The sequence below is a fragment of the Mustela lutreola genome, chromosome 1 (assembly GCF_030435805.1).
Source record: "Mustela lutreola isolate mMusLut2 chromosome 1, mMusLut2.pri, whole genome shotgun sequence".
Classification (NCBI taxonomy): domain Eukaryota; kingdom Metazoa; phylum Chordata; class Mammalia; order Carnivora; family Mustelidae; genus Mustela; species Mustela lutreola.
The window spans coordinates 35,844,267-35,864,043 of NC_081290.1; the positions used below are offsets into that span (position 1 = coordinate 35,844,267).

General features: G+C 38.7%; 1 protein-coding gene across 5 annotated transcripts in view; it reads right to left on the reverse strand.

Moving 5' to 3' along the window:
- The window catches only part of KLHL5 (kelch like family member 5), an 89,371-nt gene that overhangs the window by 49,586 nt on the left and 20,008 nt on the right, over positions 1-19,777 (reverse strand). For 2 of the 5 annotated variants that reach the window (XM_059163386.1, XM_059163380.1), the window contains exons 2-6: positions 18,994-19,468; positions 17,783-17,881; positions 6,033-6,215; positions 3,358-3,494; positions 2,489-2,685 (exon numbers count right to left, since the gene is read on the reverse strand). In XM_059163386.1, coding sequence (XP_059019369.1) covers positions 2,489-2,685; positions 3,358-3,494; positions 6,033-6,215; positions 17,783-17,881; positions 18,994-19,373 — 996 coding nt within the window. In that variant the 5' untranslated portion in view covers positions 19,374-19,468. The remainder of the gene's footprint in view (positions 1-2,488; positions 2,686-3,357; positions 3,495-6,032; positions 6,216-17,782; positions 17,882-18,993; positions 19,469-19,777) is intronic. The other 3 variants (XM_059163402.1, XM_059163392.1, XM_059163409.1) reach the window with 2 other exon arrangements.

Here is a 19,777-nt window from a genome sequence, read left to right on the forward strand (position 1 = left end):
AGAGCCCAATGTGGGGCTCGATCCCAGGACCCTGAGATCATGACCTGAGCCGAAGACAGTGGCTTAACCCATTGAGCCACCTAGGCACCCCTTACTTCGGATTTTAAATCTATTCTGTGTCATTGTGATGAGCACAGGGTAACGTATGGAACTGTTGTGTCACTATATTGTACACCTGAAACTAATATAATACTGTATTACTAACTAGCATTAAAATAAAAACTTAAACAAAATCTATTTTGTGATATAAATAGCTATACCTTACCAAACACTTGCTAGCAAACATCCTTTCTCCATTTGGAATTAGCTTTCAAGCAAATGAAATTACTGAGGGATTTATTTAAATTGAAGATTGAATTTTGCTATACATTTTCATTGAGTTCCCATAGCAACAATTGAAATCAGACAGTCTGCCTCTAAATCACTTACTGTTATTAGAATTAAATTCACCTCTCTGTTGAAACAGAATGTCAAATAATAGCCCTGAGGGGAAAAAAAACACGAAAGTGCCCAACTAATTGGCTATGAAAATAGCTTTAAAAACATTGAGCTGAATCGATAATATTGTAATAACTCTGTATGGTTACAGAAAGTAACTGCACTTATCATGGTAGGCACTGCATAATGTATAGAATTGTCGAGTCACTATGTTGTACACCGGAAACTAAAATAACACTGCATGCCAGCTTTAATTAAGAAAAAAAAAGAGCTAATTTAAATTTAATTTATGTCTAAGCAGCCACTGTGCCTCTAGTATAAACAACGGGCTGACCTAAATGCATAGAAATGTTTTCATGTGAATCAAACTCCTTCCTAGGAAAGAGATACTATTTAAATGATGGAATGATTAATGAAAGAAAAGGAACCCAATTTTATTTATAGTTATCTTACTTCCCAAATTATTTGAACCTGAGGTTTAAGGTCAAAATGAGAAATTTGCAAGGAAACGATAAAAGACGGAGGTGGGGGAAAAATTTTTCCAATTTCCAGAAAATGCAAGGTCTGTATAGCATTGCCTTGTCACACAATCTCTATGACTGTTATAAACAAGAAACAGTGGGCGCCTGGGTGGCTCAGAGGGTTACGCCTCTGCCTTCGGCTCAGGTCATGATCTCAGGGTTCTGGGAATGAACCCCACATCGGGCTCTCTGCTTAGCGGGGAGCCTGCTTCCCCCTCTGTCTCTGCCTGCCTCTCTGCCTACTTGTGATCTCTCTCTGTCAAATAAATAAATAAAAATCTTAAAAATAAAAATAAACAAGAAACATTCCTGAGAAGTGACGATACCGCAGAGGGCAGTACGAATCGTAAAGGTTGCCCTGTGGCCTGAGTGCTTTTGTTCACTCCCATCAATCCCTGTTGTGTTGCACAGAGTAAATCCGTGCGGTGATGGGACAATGCTAAGGGTATCATTTATTGATTGGATATGCTATGGGTCAATCACTATTTTAAGTGCTACACTCCCATGAACTCATTTAATCCTCACATCAAGCTTATGAAGTAGGTAGAATTATTCTTCCCAATAGTCGTAAACCTCTGTTCTTATAATTGTTCCAAAATCTTTATTTCTGTAGTGAAAGATTCCTAAAGTATTTGTCAATCCTTTCACAGACAAGCCAACTCCATGGAAGGATGGAGAAGGTAGACAAAAACATCTCCAGGTTGATAAAAATCAGTACCATGGGTAACTAGTGTGTGCATATTCTTTCTTCTCTTAGGAGGTGTATTGGCCTAATTGCAGGAGACAAAACAACAGTTCTCAGTCTTGGCCCAGCTATGAAGGCTTAACACCACGGTGGGACAAGATGGTCATTCCTTAAAAATCCAAATATCCTCCCTTCTCCAAATCCCGGTACTGTGAAGACTGTGAGGCCTGGTCCTAACAATATGCCCTCAACATGCCCTTCCTTTCTTGCTGTCCTAGATCAGTCTGTATCCATTATCCTCCAGTGTCTGAACAAGAACCTCCTCTGTAATTTATCTTGAGCACACAATTTGCTACAATTCATACCCACATTTTTCCACACAGCTAAAAATGCTTCTTACATATAATCAGATCTACCTTTAATAAAAAGCCATCTGTACCATCATCTGTACTGCACCAATTACCCCCCACCCCATCGCTGTCACCAATTTCCATCTGTGAGTATGCAGGCAATTCTGAAATTCATCCAACTGCTACAGAGGAAAATGTCGGGGAAACCCTGCTTGAAAGTGCAGCAGATCTGAAAATCTTGATTAGAACAGTCCTAGGCCACTGCTCTGTTTCTTAGCGACTGTAATAACTTCAGGCTTGACTCACATATCCAGGAGAAATAGGACCTGGTGTTTCCCCTTGTAACTCCATGACAATATCACGCAGTAGACCGTGAACCTGAACCTCAGGACGTGTGGCAGAGCCAGGGGAAAAGAGCACCATGTAGGTAAGTCTGCAACAAGAAATGATGAGGTCAAGAGCACATGCCCTTCCGCGTCTCAGGAAATACATACCATGGTGTAATTGTGAGCCACTTTATGCAAATCTGTACAACCCTGGGCATCGGCAAAAGAACGGATTCCAAGACAGTTGGATGGGTGAAGCTGCTTCATTAAAAACTTACAGCAAGCTTCCACAACCTGTGAAAGCTGAAGGAGGCAAGCTGTAGACAGCAGGCACTCAATATTATCTTCTTTTAATTCAAGGCGGCCTAAATGATAAAGAGAAATTCCATTATCCATAGAACTATATTAACTATAATTTATAAAACAATCAGCGTTAACAGTAATAATTCTAAACAAGAGCTCTGTAAATGAATTCTAGATGGTTTTAGATAGTCCAAAGAGAAAAAAGAAAAGTATTAACTATGAAAAAACCCTTTAGCTCTTTGTGACTTCTATTAAAATAAAAAAAAAAAAGGCTTCTTTTCAGAATTTTTAAATGATGCTTTAATTAAGTGGCATACCTATTAAATATAATGCTCAAATTTTAAATGCAATAACTTAAAAAGATTACATTATTTATCTAATTATTATACTTTTCTTGTAAAAAAAATAATTTTTTTTTAACATATAATGTATTATTTGCCCCAGGGGTACAGGTCTGTGAATCATTAGGCTTACACATTTCACAGCACTCACCATTACACATATACTAACAATTAAAAATGCCAATCACAGGTTTAATTATGACCACCATTTTAAAGATTCTAATATAGAGATTTTTAACCTTTTATAAAGATATCATCAGCAGTGGTGATTCCAACAGCAGGATTCACTGTTAGTTTTGCCAGGCTTTCCTAAAAGCAGAAATCTGAAATCTCATAGTGCAACATAATTTTAAGATTATTATAATTTTAGATTTATATTTTCAGTTTTATTACCCGTATATGCATACTGAATCAAGGACCATAGTGAATTCGGTTCAACACCTTCCATTTTTATTTCTTCTTGTCTTGCTTCCCTGACATCATTAGTAAACATGGCAGCAAAATAATCTGAGACAGAGGAGAGCACCAATCTGAGAACATACCAGAAGAAAAAAAAAATCAGTGACCGCATTAAAGTTGATGGTCATTAATAAATGCTGCTGCTTTCTCTCTCTCTTTTTTTCTTTCTTTCTTTCTTTCTTTCTTTTTTTTTTTTTTTTAATTTGTTACCCACAGAAAGTGCGCGGTACCGGGAAATGCCTTTTAAATTTGACAAATTGCTTTATGCTCTAGTTCTTTCCTTGGAATAATAAATTACCATTACTGAACACTTTCTGCTAAGGTAAATGATTTACCCATTCATTACTCAAATATCACTTCATAACATTCAGACGAAAAGCTAAAGGCCACAGCATGAAACTGACTATATAAAAGAAAAAGGAAAAAAATTATAAAGGTTACTTTCTGTTTATCACTTTTGGAAATAACCTAAGTGCTTTTCTTTTTAAATTTAATTGTAGAAGTAACAGATATATGGGAGAAATAAAAATAGGTTATAAATATGTTATTTTGAAATGTGCTTTTTTTTTTTTTATTTGACATCTTGGAGATCTACTCATATCAGCACATGTATATTGATTCACTTTATTTCTTTTTTTTTAATTTTAAGAAACAGAAACAGATCATTACTGAAGCTTCCTCCGCATTCTTCTCTGCTTTCATTGTCCTCTCCCCTCCAGGAGTGCACTGCCGTGTCCTAGGTTTGCAAGACAGCTCTCCAAAATGCTGTGCCAAGTTAGACCCCCACTGGGCACCGTATGAGAGAACATTTTCCCACAACAGCGTCAGATGTTAAAATTTCTGGCCATCAGCAAGGTGTTAAATGGGATCTTATTGTTGTTTTAATTTTCATTCCCCTGATTGCTAGTGAGACTGAAGATCTTTTCAAACGGTTATTGGCCATTCAGGTTTCTTCTGAGAATTGCCCATTTATTCACTCACTAAAGACATTCACACCTAATAAGGACCAGGCACTTGAGTCATTGGTATAAATAAGAGATAAAAGATCCCTTCTCTCAGGGAGTCTTACATTCTGGAGGGAAGGGAGATAATTAACAGCAGAAGTAAATTCTAGAGTACATTAAAGAGTGAGGACAGCTAAGAGAAAAAAGTAGGATAAGGGCAAACGGGGAGTAGGCAAAAGATTTAAATAAGTGGTCTGACTGGAAAGTGGCATTTGGGCAAAGAATTAGTCATACAGGTATGTGGGAACAGCATTTGGGCAGAAGGAACAGCCAGTGCAAAAACCCAAAGGCAGGAGCAGCAGGCCTGGCACATACGAAGATCACGGGAGCCGTGCGGCTCAAGTAAAGTACACAAGGACAGAATGTCAGAAGGCAATGGCCATCACATGGCCCACTGGGCTTTCACAGTGATATGAGGAGTCACTGAATAGTTAGATCACAGGAGTGACTGGATCTGAGTTCTATTTCAAAGTATCCCTCAGGTAGCTGTGCAGCAAACAGAAAGTAGGGGGAAAGAGTGAAAGCAGGGAGACCAGTTGGCAGTTTCTGGCACTGACTGAGACGCTGAGAGTTTACCCATGCATGGAAGGGAAGCTAATGAGCTCTGTTTTGGAAAAATGGAATTTTAGCTATCTCTGTGGTTCACAGGTTGAAGTATCTTTTCTAGTAAACCCATGCTCATAACACAGACTTTTTGTTACAGTATCTAGTAGCATCTCAATAAACATATGCCCATTGAATCATTGGAAACTAAAACCAAGCCCATTTTTCCTAATGATTTCACTTCCACTTTGGAAGGCTTAAGAAAACCTTTGAGACAGAGTATTAATTACCTTTTAAAAGCATTAAGAAAAGTCATAACAGTGATTAACATGGAACAACTGAACATGGGATTATCAAAGGAAACATAATGAATTGTTCTTTATTAAACATCTCTCTTTTCTTATTTAAAAATGGAACTTCATTTGTGTCAAATGTTTTTGTTCCCTTACATCACTGCTTTTCCTATTTCTTGGAGGTCAGCAAATAGAAGCTGGGATAGGTGCTGCTATTTTAAGACTCTTCTGTTTTTGCTATTTCATTTCACCGGCTTTTTTGCTTCTAAATACTCAGAGCTTTAATTTCTGTGGAGTTTATTTATTTAATAGGTAGAATTTAGGAGAAAAGCTGCTCACAGGAGCTAAAATCTTTGTCGAACAATACTGACCAATCTAAGGCTAGTATGTTTTGTTTCTATGTTTTTGCAGAAGCAAAATAACCCCTGAGGGTCACTTAGTGGGTGGCTCAGTGGGTTAAAACCTCTGCCTTTAACTCAGGTCATGATCCCAGCATCCTGGGATCGAGCCCTGCATCAGACTCTGCTCAGCAGGGAGCCTGCTTCCCTAACTCTCTAGCTGGTTGCCTCTCTGCCTACTTGTGATCTCTGTCAGATGAATAAATAAAATCTTAAAAAAATAATAATAATTTCACATGCACTGTTTTCTTTGCAGAAATCCCATGAAAGATGCCCCTTCCCAAAAGTTAGTTGGAACAAATGATCTCAACATGCACAACTAAATTAGTAAGGAAATATTTCTCACATACAGAGGTTTAGAAAACAATTACCTATGAGCTGGAATTCTGCGATCACCAGCAATTAGAATTACATCACACAACTGTTTATGTCTCAAATAGTTTTCCATCTTTTTAAATGTTTGCTCAGCATGATTAAGGGCTTGGAAAAATTCATCTGATGAGCATGGCTCCATAGTATGGCAGGACGATAACGTCTGACTACTGTTGGAAGTCCTGAAAAGAAAGAGAACACACCTTTTGAAATGTTACTATGACACTGAAGAGATCTTCTCTATCAAGTTCTTTAAAAACCTTTAAGTGTGATAGAAGTCATCAATGCTACCAGTCAAGAGTAATGTGTAATCATCATCACTTTTTGTCTTTTAAATTCAATGATGGCTCAAATCATACATGTGTCACTCACACTGTGAGTGAATGTGACATCTGGTAGTTAATAACCATACCTACTCTTTGAGGTGTCTGTTTTTGAGATCTTTTCATTGGTCAACATACCTTCCCTGTTGAAAAAGAGCCAAGCTATATTCATAACGATAGCGTATCTCCTAACATTATATTTAAGGGTATAAGAGATTATTCTTTGAAAGCAGGAAGGCAATTAAACTGTTTTAGTGACATAAATCCAAGCCATCCTTTACTTAAAAATAGGTGATAGTCCACAGTTCATGTACAGGGTAATGGTTTAGGATATTAAACACAGCTGACCTTTGACCAACATGGGCTTGAATTGTGGGGGTCCACTTATACATGGATTTTTTCTTCCTCATATTAGTCTTTACAACATTTTCCTTATTCTAGCTTACTTTAAGAATATAGTATATAGGGGCACCTGGGTGGCTCAGTGGGTTAAAGCCTCTGCTCTCGGCCCAGGTCACAGTCTCAGGGTCCTGGGATCAAGCCCTGCATTGGGCTCTCTGCTTCCTCCTCTCTCTCTCTCTGCCTACTTATGATCTCTGTCAAATAAATAAATAAAATCTTTAAAAAAAAAAATTCTAGACAAATGTCTCCTGCTGTGTGGCTGCCCCTTTGCTGGGTGTAAGAGAGCAAGAATCTTTTTTTTTTTTTTTAAAGATTTATTTATTTATTTGACAGAGAGAGAGAGAGAGAGAGATCACAAGTAGGCAGAGAGGCAGGCAGAGAGGGAGGAAGGGAAGCAGGCTCCTCCTGAGCAGAGAGCCCGATGCGGGACTTGATCCCAGGACCCTGAGATCATGACCTGAGCCGAAGGCAGCGGCTTAACCCACTGAGCCACCCAGGCGCCCCAAGAGAGCAAGAATCTTTTCAGTTTCCATGGGACAGAGATCACATCTCTATCCCTGGCTAATCGGAATGCTTTTAATACTATGACTCCTTTACAATGCTAATATTTTCTAATTATTTCTTTTCCTATCATGTACTTTGGTTTGGGGAGTTGAATGGGAGAGGAACGTACAGTGTAGTGATCAAGACCATTTTAGGAAAATTCTAGAACTGTGCTGTCCAATACAATAACACTAGCCTCATGGTGCTATTCTGGTTTAATTATGATTAAATGAAAAATTCAGTTCTTTAGTTAGAATAGTCATATTTCAAAAAGTCAATAACTTCAGGGGGATAATGGCTGCCAAAATGAATGGTGCATGGGCGCCTAGGTGGCTCAGTCATTAAGCATCTGCCTTCGGCTCAGATCATGATCCCAGGGTCCTGGGACAGAGCCCCACATCGGGCTCCCTGCTTGGTGGGAAGCCTGCTTTCCCTCTCCCACTCCCCCTGCTCGTGTTCCTACTCTCACTGTATCTCTCTTTTGTCAAATTAATAAATAAATAAACTTTTAAAAAATGGTGTAGATATAGGACATTTCCATCAATGCAGAAAGTTCTATTAACTTTTTCAATAGCAAAACGAGCATAAGTAATACACAGTATTTTCTTTAAAGGATCCCTCATGGGAGACCATTAAATGAAATGATGAATGGATACTCTAGCACAGAAGAAGTACAGAATCAAGGTAAGCTACTGTTAATAGAACCTCTGGTTTAAATGGCAAATGGAAAGGCCTGTCTCTTGTCTTTATATAATGTTGTTTGGCTGGCTGGTCAGCTGTCTTTAAAAAAAAACAACTCCCAGCATTATCAATTTTATAACTAAATCTCTTATTTCCTAATTGAAATGGTCTTTAGGAAACTTGGTAGACTCAAAACCCATAATAGAGTCTTTTACATGATAACAGAAGATCTATAACATCTATAACATCTATAACATCTCTGTTTCATTTTATTTATATGATTTAACTAGGATGGTAAATCATTAAAACCATTCATAACAGATGTTCACTGTAGAGAACTATGCATGGCTGGCTATTTCTGGGCTACAAAGAAACATTTAATTTTTAGCCCACTGTTCCTCGGCAGTAGGCAATGAACTTGTAAGTCAGAAAAACGCCTCAACATAGAAAAGAGGCAAGTATCAAACAGAACCAAGTCATCAACTATTTACAGAATAACTCCTAATATGCAGTACTGCCCCAGTTGTTAGAAACCGGGGGACGCAAAGGAAGAGAGGATCCTTCTAGGAAGGAATGTAAAGAGTCAAGTTTCATGAACTGGAAAAAAAAAAAATTAAATAGCAACACTGCCCCGCCCTTGCAATTCCTCAGTCTTCACACATGTGCACACTTGCAAATGCACGTACAAAATAAGTTCCAGGACCACTGGTACCACTGGTACCATTAAGTGGTAAAAACCACTTGGATTCTTCCCTTTTGTCATCAGAATTTGCATAAGGCTTTCTTCATGGAGTGATTTTTCAAAATAATTCTAAAAGTCACTTCCTAAGAATTACACTGTTTGTAGATTTGCGGCAAAAACAAAGCTGCGTTGAAAGGCTAGCTGGTCTGTGTGGCTGGCTCCCTCGGTAAGTGATATATTCCCAGCTACCTGCCTCAGAGCTTCTGGCCTTCAGAATTCATGCTTTTGCAAAAGTGCAAGTTACTGGATCATGAATTTTGGCATCCTCTACAAATATTCAAAACCACAAATGTAAAATAAGAATGCAAATTGCTCGGTATAGGCTAGCAGTCTCTAAATCTTTTTTATGCATATCCTTTACGGTATCTTTTTAAGCATGTGCCCAAATGCATGGACATTTACTAATTTATAAAGAATATACAGACACCATTGTACAGTTATTATTTATATTCTAAAACATAGGGAAAAGTAGAGCTTGAAACAATAAAATAAAGGAATATAGTCAATAATATGGTAACAACTTTGTTCAGTGACAGATGGTAGCGAGATTTATCATGGTGATTACTTCATAATGTATGTAAATGATCGCAGTTGTATACCTGAAACTAACATGGCGTTCCAACTACCTCGCAATAAAAAAGCATAAGACAAAATGTAAATAGAACTCTATTTTTACCGTCTCTCCAGCTGATCACTGTGTACATCCCCAACTGGAGAGTAATTGCTATTGGAATACTGAGAAGGGGAAGATCAATATGAACTATTGTTTGGAAAGGCAACAAGTAGCAGATGAGATCTGAAATGCGCCTTGGAATTAAGTGGGTGAGGAAGAAGATTCGGGGTGTCTCCTTTAAAGCGGGGAACAAATCAGGTATATAAGGAGAAATGACAAGAAGAAAAGAAAGAGAATACCTTTACCTCCTCCCTTCTTAAGACATAGATTTTTGATTTCAGAATTTAAAGGCTTTTTTTCCTGGCACCTTGACCACAATATCTATAGGGAAGATAATTAAATGTTTATAAGAATCAAATTTTATTAAATAATAACCAGTATGAATGGGAAGGGCCAGCGGACACTTTCATAAAATGGTGCTGAGAATTAAAATATAGTAATGTTTCTAAAGTCACTTTGAGAATACAAATCAAACACCCTAAAAATGCACAAATCCTTGGGACTTCATCCAAAGGGAACAATCATCTGTGGTATATAGACCTTACCACATTGCAGATTGTTTCTAACAGGAAAATATTGGAAATAATCTAAATTCCAAAAGGGAAAAGAACATTGGTTAAACAGAAGGTTTTTCTGTGCATGGGTCGGGGGGAGGTTGGGTGACATAGTCATCTAAAAAGATAGAAGAGTTAATGACATGGAAAACTGTTTTAGTGGACAGTTTTTGCCTATCCAGACCCATTTCTACCCTTTGGGAAACAACACATTCCCCAGCTCAGTCCACACAATGTGGGCAGAGAAGAATCTTCTCCCAGGCAAAAATGAACAAGCTCATTAAAGTTATCCTATCTCTGGGCAATTCTGATTGGTTTGAGTGAACCAGTGATGCAAACAAGAGTCAATTTCAAGATGTGGCCTGGCACTTCTGGAAGAGTCACTCTCTTTCCATTGGGGTTGCTAAGCTGATAAAAAGTAAACCTAAGGGGTGCCTGGGTGGCCCAGTGGGTTAAAGCCTCTGCCTTCAGCTCGGGTCATGATCTCAGAGTCCTGGGATCCAGCCCCACATGGGCTCTCTGCTCAGCAGGGAGCCTGCTTTCCCCTCTCTTTGTCTGCCTCTCTCTGCCTACTAATAATCTCTCTCTCTCTCTCTTTCTCAAGGAGGTAGGACTTGAGAAAAGGTGAAGATAATAAATAAATAAAATCTTAAAAAAAAAAAAAAGTAAACCTAAGTGGCTTTTGCTACCACACTGAGAACCTGCCCGAGAAAACGCCATCACAAAGGAAAACAGAATCTAGATAGGGAGAATGATCAATTTCTGGTGTTGTTTGAGTATCTGGTTTCAGTCATGGATAGAGCTAAGTTCTATCCTTGGGCGTTTTATTTATTTATTTATACAAACCAAAAAAATTCTAGTTTTTGCTTACGTCAGTTTGAGTTGGGCTCCTGTCTTTTGTGACAAAACAAGACTTGATTTTAGTATTTATATTCAGGCAAAAAAGTGGTTTACAGGATGCCAGGGTGGCTCAGCCATTAAGCATCTGCCTTCAGCTCCGGTCATGACCCCAGGGTCCTGGGCTGGAGGCCCACATTGGGCTCCCTCGTCATCGGGAAGCCTGCTTCTCCTCCCTTTCCCCTGGCTTGAGTTCCCTCTCTTGCTGTCTCTCCCTCTCTGTCAAAGAAATAAATAAAGTCTTAAAAAAAAAAAGTGGTTTACAAAATAATATCTACAGGAAGGTTCATATTTTCACTCTCAAAATACATATTTTTTTACACATGCATAGAAAATATACTGAAAGGGCACTTCTCCAAATTGTTATTGGCTGTTATTTTCGGGTGGGAGCATACTTAGTGATTTTTTATATTTCTCTTTTTACTTATCTCTATTTTCCAATGTCTCTATGGTAAAAATATTACATAATGTGGGAAAAAAGCTAATTAAAAAATTCAATCTGAAGAATTCTGTTTAGCTGTCTTCACCTTTGCACCTGTTGATTCTAACTCCTAAATCATTCTTTCCTTCTATGGCAGTAAGGAGTTTTGCTGGACACATGGCTATACTCAGAGAAGATAACAGTTTGGAGCCTCCCTTCCAACTAGTTGTGGTCATCTGTCTCGGTCTGCAACAACAGAATGGTGTTATCAGCAGAAATGATACATGCAACTTGTGTTGTTGGCTTAATGTCCTCCCTTTTCTTTTGCGGGTCCCTCCTGTGGGCTAGAATGCAGAGGGGGGAGATGAGTAAGCTGGCTTTGAACATAAAAAAAGAGATAATACCCTACAGGATGGAGAAACGGTATGGAAGAAATCTGGGTCACTGAGTGAACTTAAGCAGCAGCTCTACCTATCTGCCCTGAGCCACCTTCCATCTGTTAGGAGACAGAGAAATAAACTTCCATTTTATTTGAGCCACTGTATTTCAGAATCTCTTACTAGATCATCTTAGCCTACTCCTTACTGATTGGCTCCCTTAAGTTAAATGACCAAATTCTATGGCTATGTGCACATGGGGTTGCGTGTGTTGATTGTTTTCATGCCTAATATATCTAATATTAAAAATATAAAGCCTCACATTCTAGTTCCAAATGGATGAAAATGAAATAGAAACAGTAAATGGATAAAGGCAGGTTCATCTGCCTTGCAAATCCGGAGCTGTAAAGGGCCAGTTGTGCAACTGAAGTGCCTATCCTTTGTCCTAGGCTGATCCTGCAGCTTTCCTGGCAGTTCTGAGAACTAACAGGATTCCCATACATGCCTATTCTGTTTCAATCAGCCAGTCAATTTCATTTGCTTAAAGCCCAGAAAGCAGAATGGTACAGCAGACAGAGGGCTCATGAGCTCCTTGAACTTTGTACAGAAAACTTAACACTCACATGTGCACACACATTCACGCACACACCTGCACGTGCGTGCACAAAGTGTCATGTGGGAAGAAGTTCCATTGTTTATGTCAAAGAAATTCATGCTCTGACTTGGGCATATATGTGTCAGGGAGGATGACAGAGATCCTCCCCAGATCCAAGTACGGTACAGCTGAACTTCTCTGCCATCTCTGAAAACAGAATTTGTGGAAATGTCGAGGATTTAATTTCGGACTGCACCAGAATTAATACCCTGGTTCAAACCAGGAGAGGTAGAGACAGCGTAACGAGGGGCAAGAGAAAGGAGGTAGGACTTGAGAAAAGGCGAAGATAACTCCTTGTTGGGAGAAGAGGAGGACCTCAGAGCCTTCAAGAGGAGCCAAAGAATAGTGTCCACATCTGTAGTTGAAACAGAGGAACAAGGAACCAATTAACACGGCCAGACAGATGACTGTGGGTGAAGCACTATGTCCCTGTTAAGAGGCTATACCTATAAACAGGCCAGGGTTGGCATTTTTAAGAACCAGGCTAAGAAAATCAGCTGAGAAGAGAAGGTGAAAGTGGTTAGAATGAATCATTAACTATTAGGTTAACCCAAGTTGAACTTGGTGACGAAAGAGTCATGGACAACTGAAATAGTCACACACAGACTGGGCTGTGAGCACGCAATCTACATCTTAATTGTTTGGGCTCAAAATGCAGCTACTTCCAAGTGATCAAGGTCAATATCAACAGTGATAATTCAGATTGATAGTACAGAGTCTTGATATGCTGTGATGAAAATGCACTTTGCCTTTGTGGTCTTAACCCCAGCCTAATCATGAGAAAAACATTAGATGAATCTCAGCTGAGTTAAGACATTCTACAAAACATCTGACCCTACTCCCCGAACTGCCAAGGTCATCACAAACACGGAAAGTCTGAGAAACTGTCACAACCCAGACGAGCCTGAGGAGACATGATAACTAAATGTAACATGGTGTTCTGCGCGGGATCCTACCACAGAGAAAGGGCATTAGGGGCGCCTGGGTGGCTCAGTCCTTAAGCGTCTGCCTTCAGCTCAGGTCATGATCTCAGGGTCCTAGGATCGAGCCCGCATCAGGCTCCATATTCGGTGGGAAGCCTGCTTCTCCCTCTCTCAATCCCCCTACTTCTGTTCCCTCTCTTGCCGTATCTCTGTCAAATAAATTAATAAAATCTGTTAAAAATTAAGAAAAAAAGAAAAAGGACATTAGGCAGAAATTCAGAAAATCTGAATAAAGTATGGACTTTAGTTAATAATAATGTATCAATATTGTTTTATTAATAGTAACACATATATCATACTAATATATTAAAAATAGGAGAAACTGGGTTTGGGGTATAAAGGAATCCACTACACTATTTTTCAATTTTCCTATAAATCTAAAATAGTTGTAAAAATACAAAGTTTATTTTTTAAAATGCAGTGTTATTTCACTTACGAACCTTGAGTAAATTACTTAGACTTTCTGTTCCTCATTGACTCATCTATAAAATTAGAACAAGAACAGTGGCTGCTATCTCAGAAATTTGTTGTGTAGACTAAATGAATTCATACTAAAATGCTTAAAACAGATACTAAGCACCCAGCTAGTATTAGCTGTTACCATTTTTGAATATTTATAAAGTATAGTAATATTTTACACATATTGACTAAAATGTGACATACAAATCTGACATATAAAATATTAAACCCTAAATTTGTGAACAAAACTTGAAATAATGAAATTTCCCTCAATAGGTCAAGAATGGGCACCTGGGTGGCTCAGTGGGCTAAAGCCTCTGCCTTCAGTTCAGGTCATGATCTCAGGGTCCTGGGATGGAGCCCTGCATCAGGCTCTCTGCTCAGTGGGAAGCCTGCTTCCCCCCCTCTATGCCTGCCTCTCTGTCTACCTGTGATCTCTGTCAAATAAGTCAACAAAATTTAAAAAAAAATTACATAATTTCAAATTTCAAAGGTGGCAAGTCTAGTGAAATGTAAACTGTGTTTGTAACATCTATGGTCACATGGTGGGTCATAATGGAAACTCCGCTGGCCTTCATAAGAATTCATCCTGAATTGGGCACCTGGGTGACTCACTCGTCAAGCGTCTGCCTTCTGCTGCTTGGGTCATGATCCCAGGGTCCTGAGATCAAGCCCAGCATCGGGCTCTCTGCTCAGTGGGAAGCCTGCTTTTCCCTCTCCCAGTCCCCCTGTTTGTGTTCCCTCTCTTGCTATTTCTCTGTCAAGTAAATTAATAAAATCTTAAAAAAAAAAAAAAAGAATTCATCCTGAATTATGGTCTTAGTAACTACTGCACACTGGCAACCCTGACTTAGGGCCTAAAATTCCTCACAGTGTGAAAAATAAGGGTTGTATTTCAACATCAAGGTAATGACTTAGATGATTCCCATCGAGAAAATGTTGGCTAGGCTACAGACCTAAGATAAAAGTTAAAATAGGAAAACTTTTATTAAAGATTTTATTTATTTAGGGCAAGCATGAGCAGGGTGGGGCAGAAGGAGGAGAGAGAGAATCCCAAGCAGACTTCATGCTCATTATAGAACCTAATGTGGGGCTCGATCTCCCAACCCTGAGATCATGACCTGAGCCAAAATCAAGAGCTGGATGCTCAACTGACTGAGCCACCCAAGTGCCCCCAAATAATGAACACTTTTATTTATTTTTTTTAAGATTTTATTTATTTATTTGACAGAGACAGATATCACAGGTAGGTAGAGAGGCAGGCAGAGAGAGAGGAGGAAGCAGGCTCCCCACTGAGCAGAGAGCCCGATGTGGCACTGGATCCCAGGACCCTGAGATCATGACCTGAGCTGAAGGCAGAGGTTCTAATCCACCGAGCCACCCAGGCGCCCCATGATGAACACTTTTTTTTTTTAAATTTTTTATTTTTTTAAAAGATTTTATTTATTTATTTGACAGAGAGAGATCACAAGTAGGCAGAGAGGCAGGCAGAGAGAGAGGAGGTAGCAGGCTCCCTGCAGAGCAGAGAGGCTGATGCGGGGCTTGATCCCAGGACCCTGGGACCATAACCTGAGCTGAAGGCAGAGGCTTTAACTCACTGAGCCACCCAGGAGTCCCTGATGAACACTTTAAAATCACTTAGATGCGTGGCAAGAGAAATTAGCAGAAGTCCATGGGCTAAGACTGACATGTCTTCTAGTTAGAATGCAACTAATCAAACATATAAGCAACATATGATGCCTTAACTTCTGTCTGAAATTGTGCAGACCCACTGTGGGTGCTAGGATTTTGTGCAGGTAAAGCCACTCAGCTGTTTTCCCTTTTTTCTAATAATTCAAAATTTCAGTCTAAGTTCTGAGATCTACCTATGTTAACTATTATGAGTGCTTACACAAGAAATTCTCCATATATCAGGTAAATTTCTTTTGTCTTAAATATTTTAAGATACCGGATGCCTGGGTGGCTCAGTGGTTTAAAGCCTCTGCCTTCAGCTCAAGTCATGATCTCAGGGTCCTGGGATCGAGCCCCACATCGGGCTTTCTGCTCAGTAGGGAGCCTGCTTCCCCCTCTCTCTATCTGCCTCTCTGCCTACTTGTGATTTTTGTCTGTCAAATAAATAAATAAAATCTTTAAAAAACAAACAAACAAAAAAAATATTTTAAGATACCAATCTATAACATACTCAAATGTTTACCATATTTTATCTTTTGTAAATATTATGTAAGAAAAAGAAAAAAACTTGTTCCCAAGTCATATACAAAAATTTGATGAATGTCAGTGTGACTTCTTTTGCCATTAACAAACAGTGACAGCTTCTGATTTGTTTACAGTAGAAGGGCCACCACCTAAGGAGACTGCTCACTTAATCAAAAAGCTAGGAGCAGGGCCGCCTGGGTGGCTCAGTGGGTTGAGCTCTGCCTTCGGCTGTGGTCATGATCCTGGAGTCCTGGGATCTAGCCCCGCTTAGGGCTCTCCGCTCAGCAGGGAGCCTGCTTCTGCCCCCTCTCTGCCTGCCTCTCTGCCTACTTGTGATCTCTCCCTGTCAAATAAATAAATAAAGTCTTAAAAAAAATTAAAAAAAGCTAGGGGCAAATAAATATATCCTTATGACAAAGATCAAATATTCAGCTGAAGGAAGATGTGAGAATCAGATATATTTAATCTAGGAAAAAACAGAGGAGTAGTAGGGTACACAGAAATGACATTTCTAAATCTAGAATGGTTGTTTTTACTTTTTTGCAATAAGATGTTAGTATAGAAATTTCAAACCTTTGCAAATAGTAAGTTGCCTTGACAAAGTTTCCCTTTTCTATCTAAAAATCAGAGACTTTTTTTTTTTTTTTTTTAAAGATTTTATTTATTTATTTTTCAGAGGGAGAGCGAGAGCAAGCACAGGCAGACAGAGTGGAAGGCAGAGTCAGAGGGAGAAGCAGACTCCCCGTGGAGCAAGGAGCCCGATGTGGGACTCGATCCCAGGACGCTGGGATCATGACCTGAGCCGAAGGCAGCTGCTTAACCAACTGAGCCACCCAGGTGTCCCTAAAAATCAGAGACTTTTTAAAAGTCCATTTCATTTTTGAAATTTTATTTTAGAACTAGTTTGGTCACTGCAGATGTAAACTACTCTCATCTTATTATTTACTTTCTCAAGCTTTTTGATTAGCATTTTTAAAACAACTAATATTTAGATTTTTTTAAAAAAGATTTTGTTTATTTATTTGACAGATAGAGATCACAAGTAGGCAGAGAGGCAGGCAGACAGAGAGAGGAAGAAGCAGGCTCCCTGCTGAGCAGAGGATATGGGGCTCGATCCCAGGACCCTGGGACCATGACCTGAGCCAAAGGCAGAGGATTTAACCCACTGAGCCACCCAGGCACCCCTATTTAGATTTTTTTTAAAAAGATCATTGTTTTTCTTTTATATCTCCTATAAGTAAGAATGTCAATTTTATGTTCTTGAAGTACACATACAGCAATCTCTTGCATAAAAAAGAAAAGGACAGTCTTTTTCTTTCATAATAAATATCCCACTAAGATGATATTTTGATATGTATACTAAAGAATATATTAACTTGATTTCAATAATCATTAGCTATGCATATTACCTTTGCCATAGGAGGTAAATTATAGCAACCAATGTGTGTATAACCTTTCCAACTTTAAAATTGTATATAGATTTTATACTCACATATGTCCGATCTCTCCAGGTAGTAGATACATGTTAAGATTTTTATAACTTATGATGATAAATGAATGTTTTGTTTTTCTGATTTTGTTATAATAGTCTTGATATATTGCATTGATTTCAAATGGGAAGATGATTACTTTTTGGATTTCCATAAAAATGATAAACCTTGACCCTTTTACTCTATAATTATTATTCTCTTTATGGCAACAAGTCTCCAAAGAAAATACAAAGTAATGAAACCATACTTACTCGACTGATCTCCATATTAAAATTGTTTGTGGTTCTTATTCACGTAATGCCAACTCACAAACTAATTTAAAATATTTAAAATTAAATGCTCTAGTTAGTTACCTATGTAAAGATATGCCCCTCTCTCCATTATACAAATGATTAGAGACGACTGGTCTATATTTATTATTATTCCAACACCATAGTTCAGAATTCCATGTTCTGAAGGTTAGAAAAGGAGAAGGCAATAAATATTCCCAAGTAAGAGATACTTGAATCTACGAACGCATTTTGACTTCATCTCTTATGATGCCTATAATTAAGAACCAACATACAAATTACAAGTGTTATCAAAACCTGCCAAGAAATTTTTTAAAAAGAACCCAGTAATCAAATTGGACAGACAATAGCCTTTAAATATTGAGAAATATCTTTGTGTGAAGATGAACCAGAAAGATGATTTTCATGCTGTGACTTGTTGTTACATAATATGCTATAGTAGTTTAAACTGATTGAGAAGAAAATTCATTTCAAAGATAAAGCTGGGTTCCCAGGGGGAAGATGGATGGAGTCATTGAGAAATCAGACAATTTTTTCTTTATGTTCTCTCCTCAAACTCACTCTCCCTTCTTCTCTCCCTGCTTTCGGCAGCTGGCCACATCTAGCCCCTCTGTGTTCCCTGATATTCTCCTGAAGGAATGTCCTTCACTTCCCTAAATAGCACAATTTTCAGTGAAGTGAAGGTAACAGGAATTAGTAGCTGTCATCTCAGAAAGAGACATGCTACTGTATTTCCTGTGTTAGTCTGGAGGGCTGCAACATATAGGACAAAGAGAGATAACCGTAAGAAAAAATACTATTTTAACTACAGTGGTGTAAAAAAAAAAAAAAATGAGTGGCAACTACAACATGCATCTCCTTGTAAAACCTTTCATTTTCATTAAAATTAAAAAATGACTCCGTAATCTGTGACAAAGTAAAATGTCATCTCTTCTATAGTTTGCTATGACTCCAGACGGTAAATGAATGAAGCAAACTGCACAATGATGCATAAAATTGCTACTATATATTATTTTCGAGGCAGAGCCACATCTATATATGGAATACAAGATATTTCAGAATGATTGCAACTTGCTGTCTTCCTAATTTTATAGAATTAAAATTAATATTATAACATTTTAGTAAAACCCTAGCGAAAGTACCATATATGCATACCCAGATGTTATATGTGGGTATGCATGTAGAGGTCTACATATATACACACACACTGAATTATTAACACTATAGAGCATATGCCCCCACACCCCATTTCTATCAGTAAGAAAATAATCAACCTGCACGAACTGGAATCAGATTCATTTTCTTCTTCACTAGTGCCATCATCCACTTCTGGTCTATCCAGCCAATGGGCACCGCCACAATCTTCTGCTGTGAACTCAAACGCAGGGACTTCAGAGGTGGATGCCATTGGCCAAGAAGGTGAATTCTGAAAATCCAGTTGGCTGGACCTTCGGTAACCAATTGAAGCCAAAGGCAACTGGAGGCTACATGGATCTAAAAACTTTCTCCCACCGTTTGCGCCAGTCTGTCCTTGATTCCAAAATTCTCCCTGCTGGCTGTCAACTGTAGAATGAGATGATGCTTGATGGCTAAACCACCTCCATCTGATTTTCAAAATCTGCTTCACATCAAACTCTTTACGAGAACCAGACATCCTCAGAGAAACCAAGTGATCGTCTAGGCAACGGGCAGAAAGCACTGCACCCGGATTTTGTGCATCCGACCAAGACAAGAGAAGTCTATGCCCTCCTGTACACAACAAACAGATCGAAAGGCAATAAATCACGTTCACATATATATCTGCATTAACTTTTATACCAAGAGAGCAGATGATAAAGAACAAAGGAGAATGAATAGCGATGCAACACAGTGGAACATTCCGTTCAATCAGAGCAAACTCTCATCCACCTATCCTGAAGCAGCTCGACCACTTTCCCCCCCTCTCTTTTCCCATACTGACCATTAGCTCTCACAAACACTGACAGCATTCATTAAAGTCCTTTCAAATGCAGAACACCACCCTCTTTTCTTAAACCACAAATGACAGAAACAGAAAGC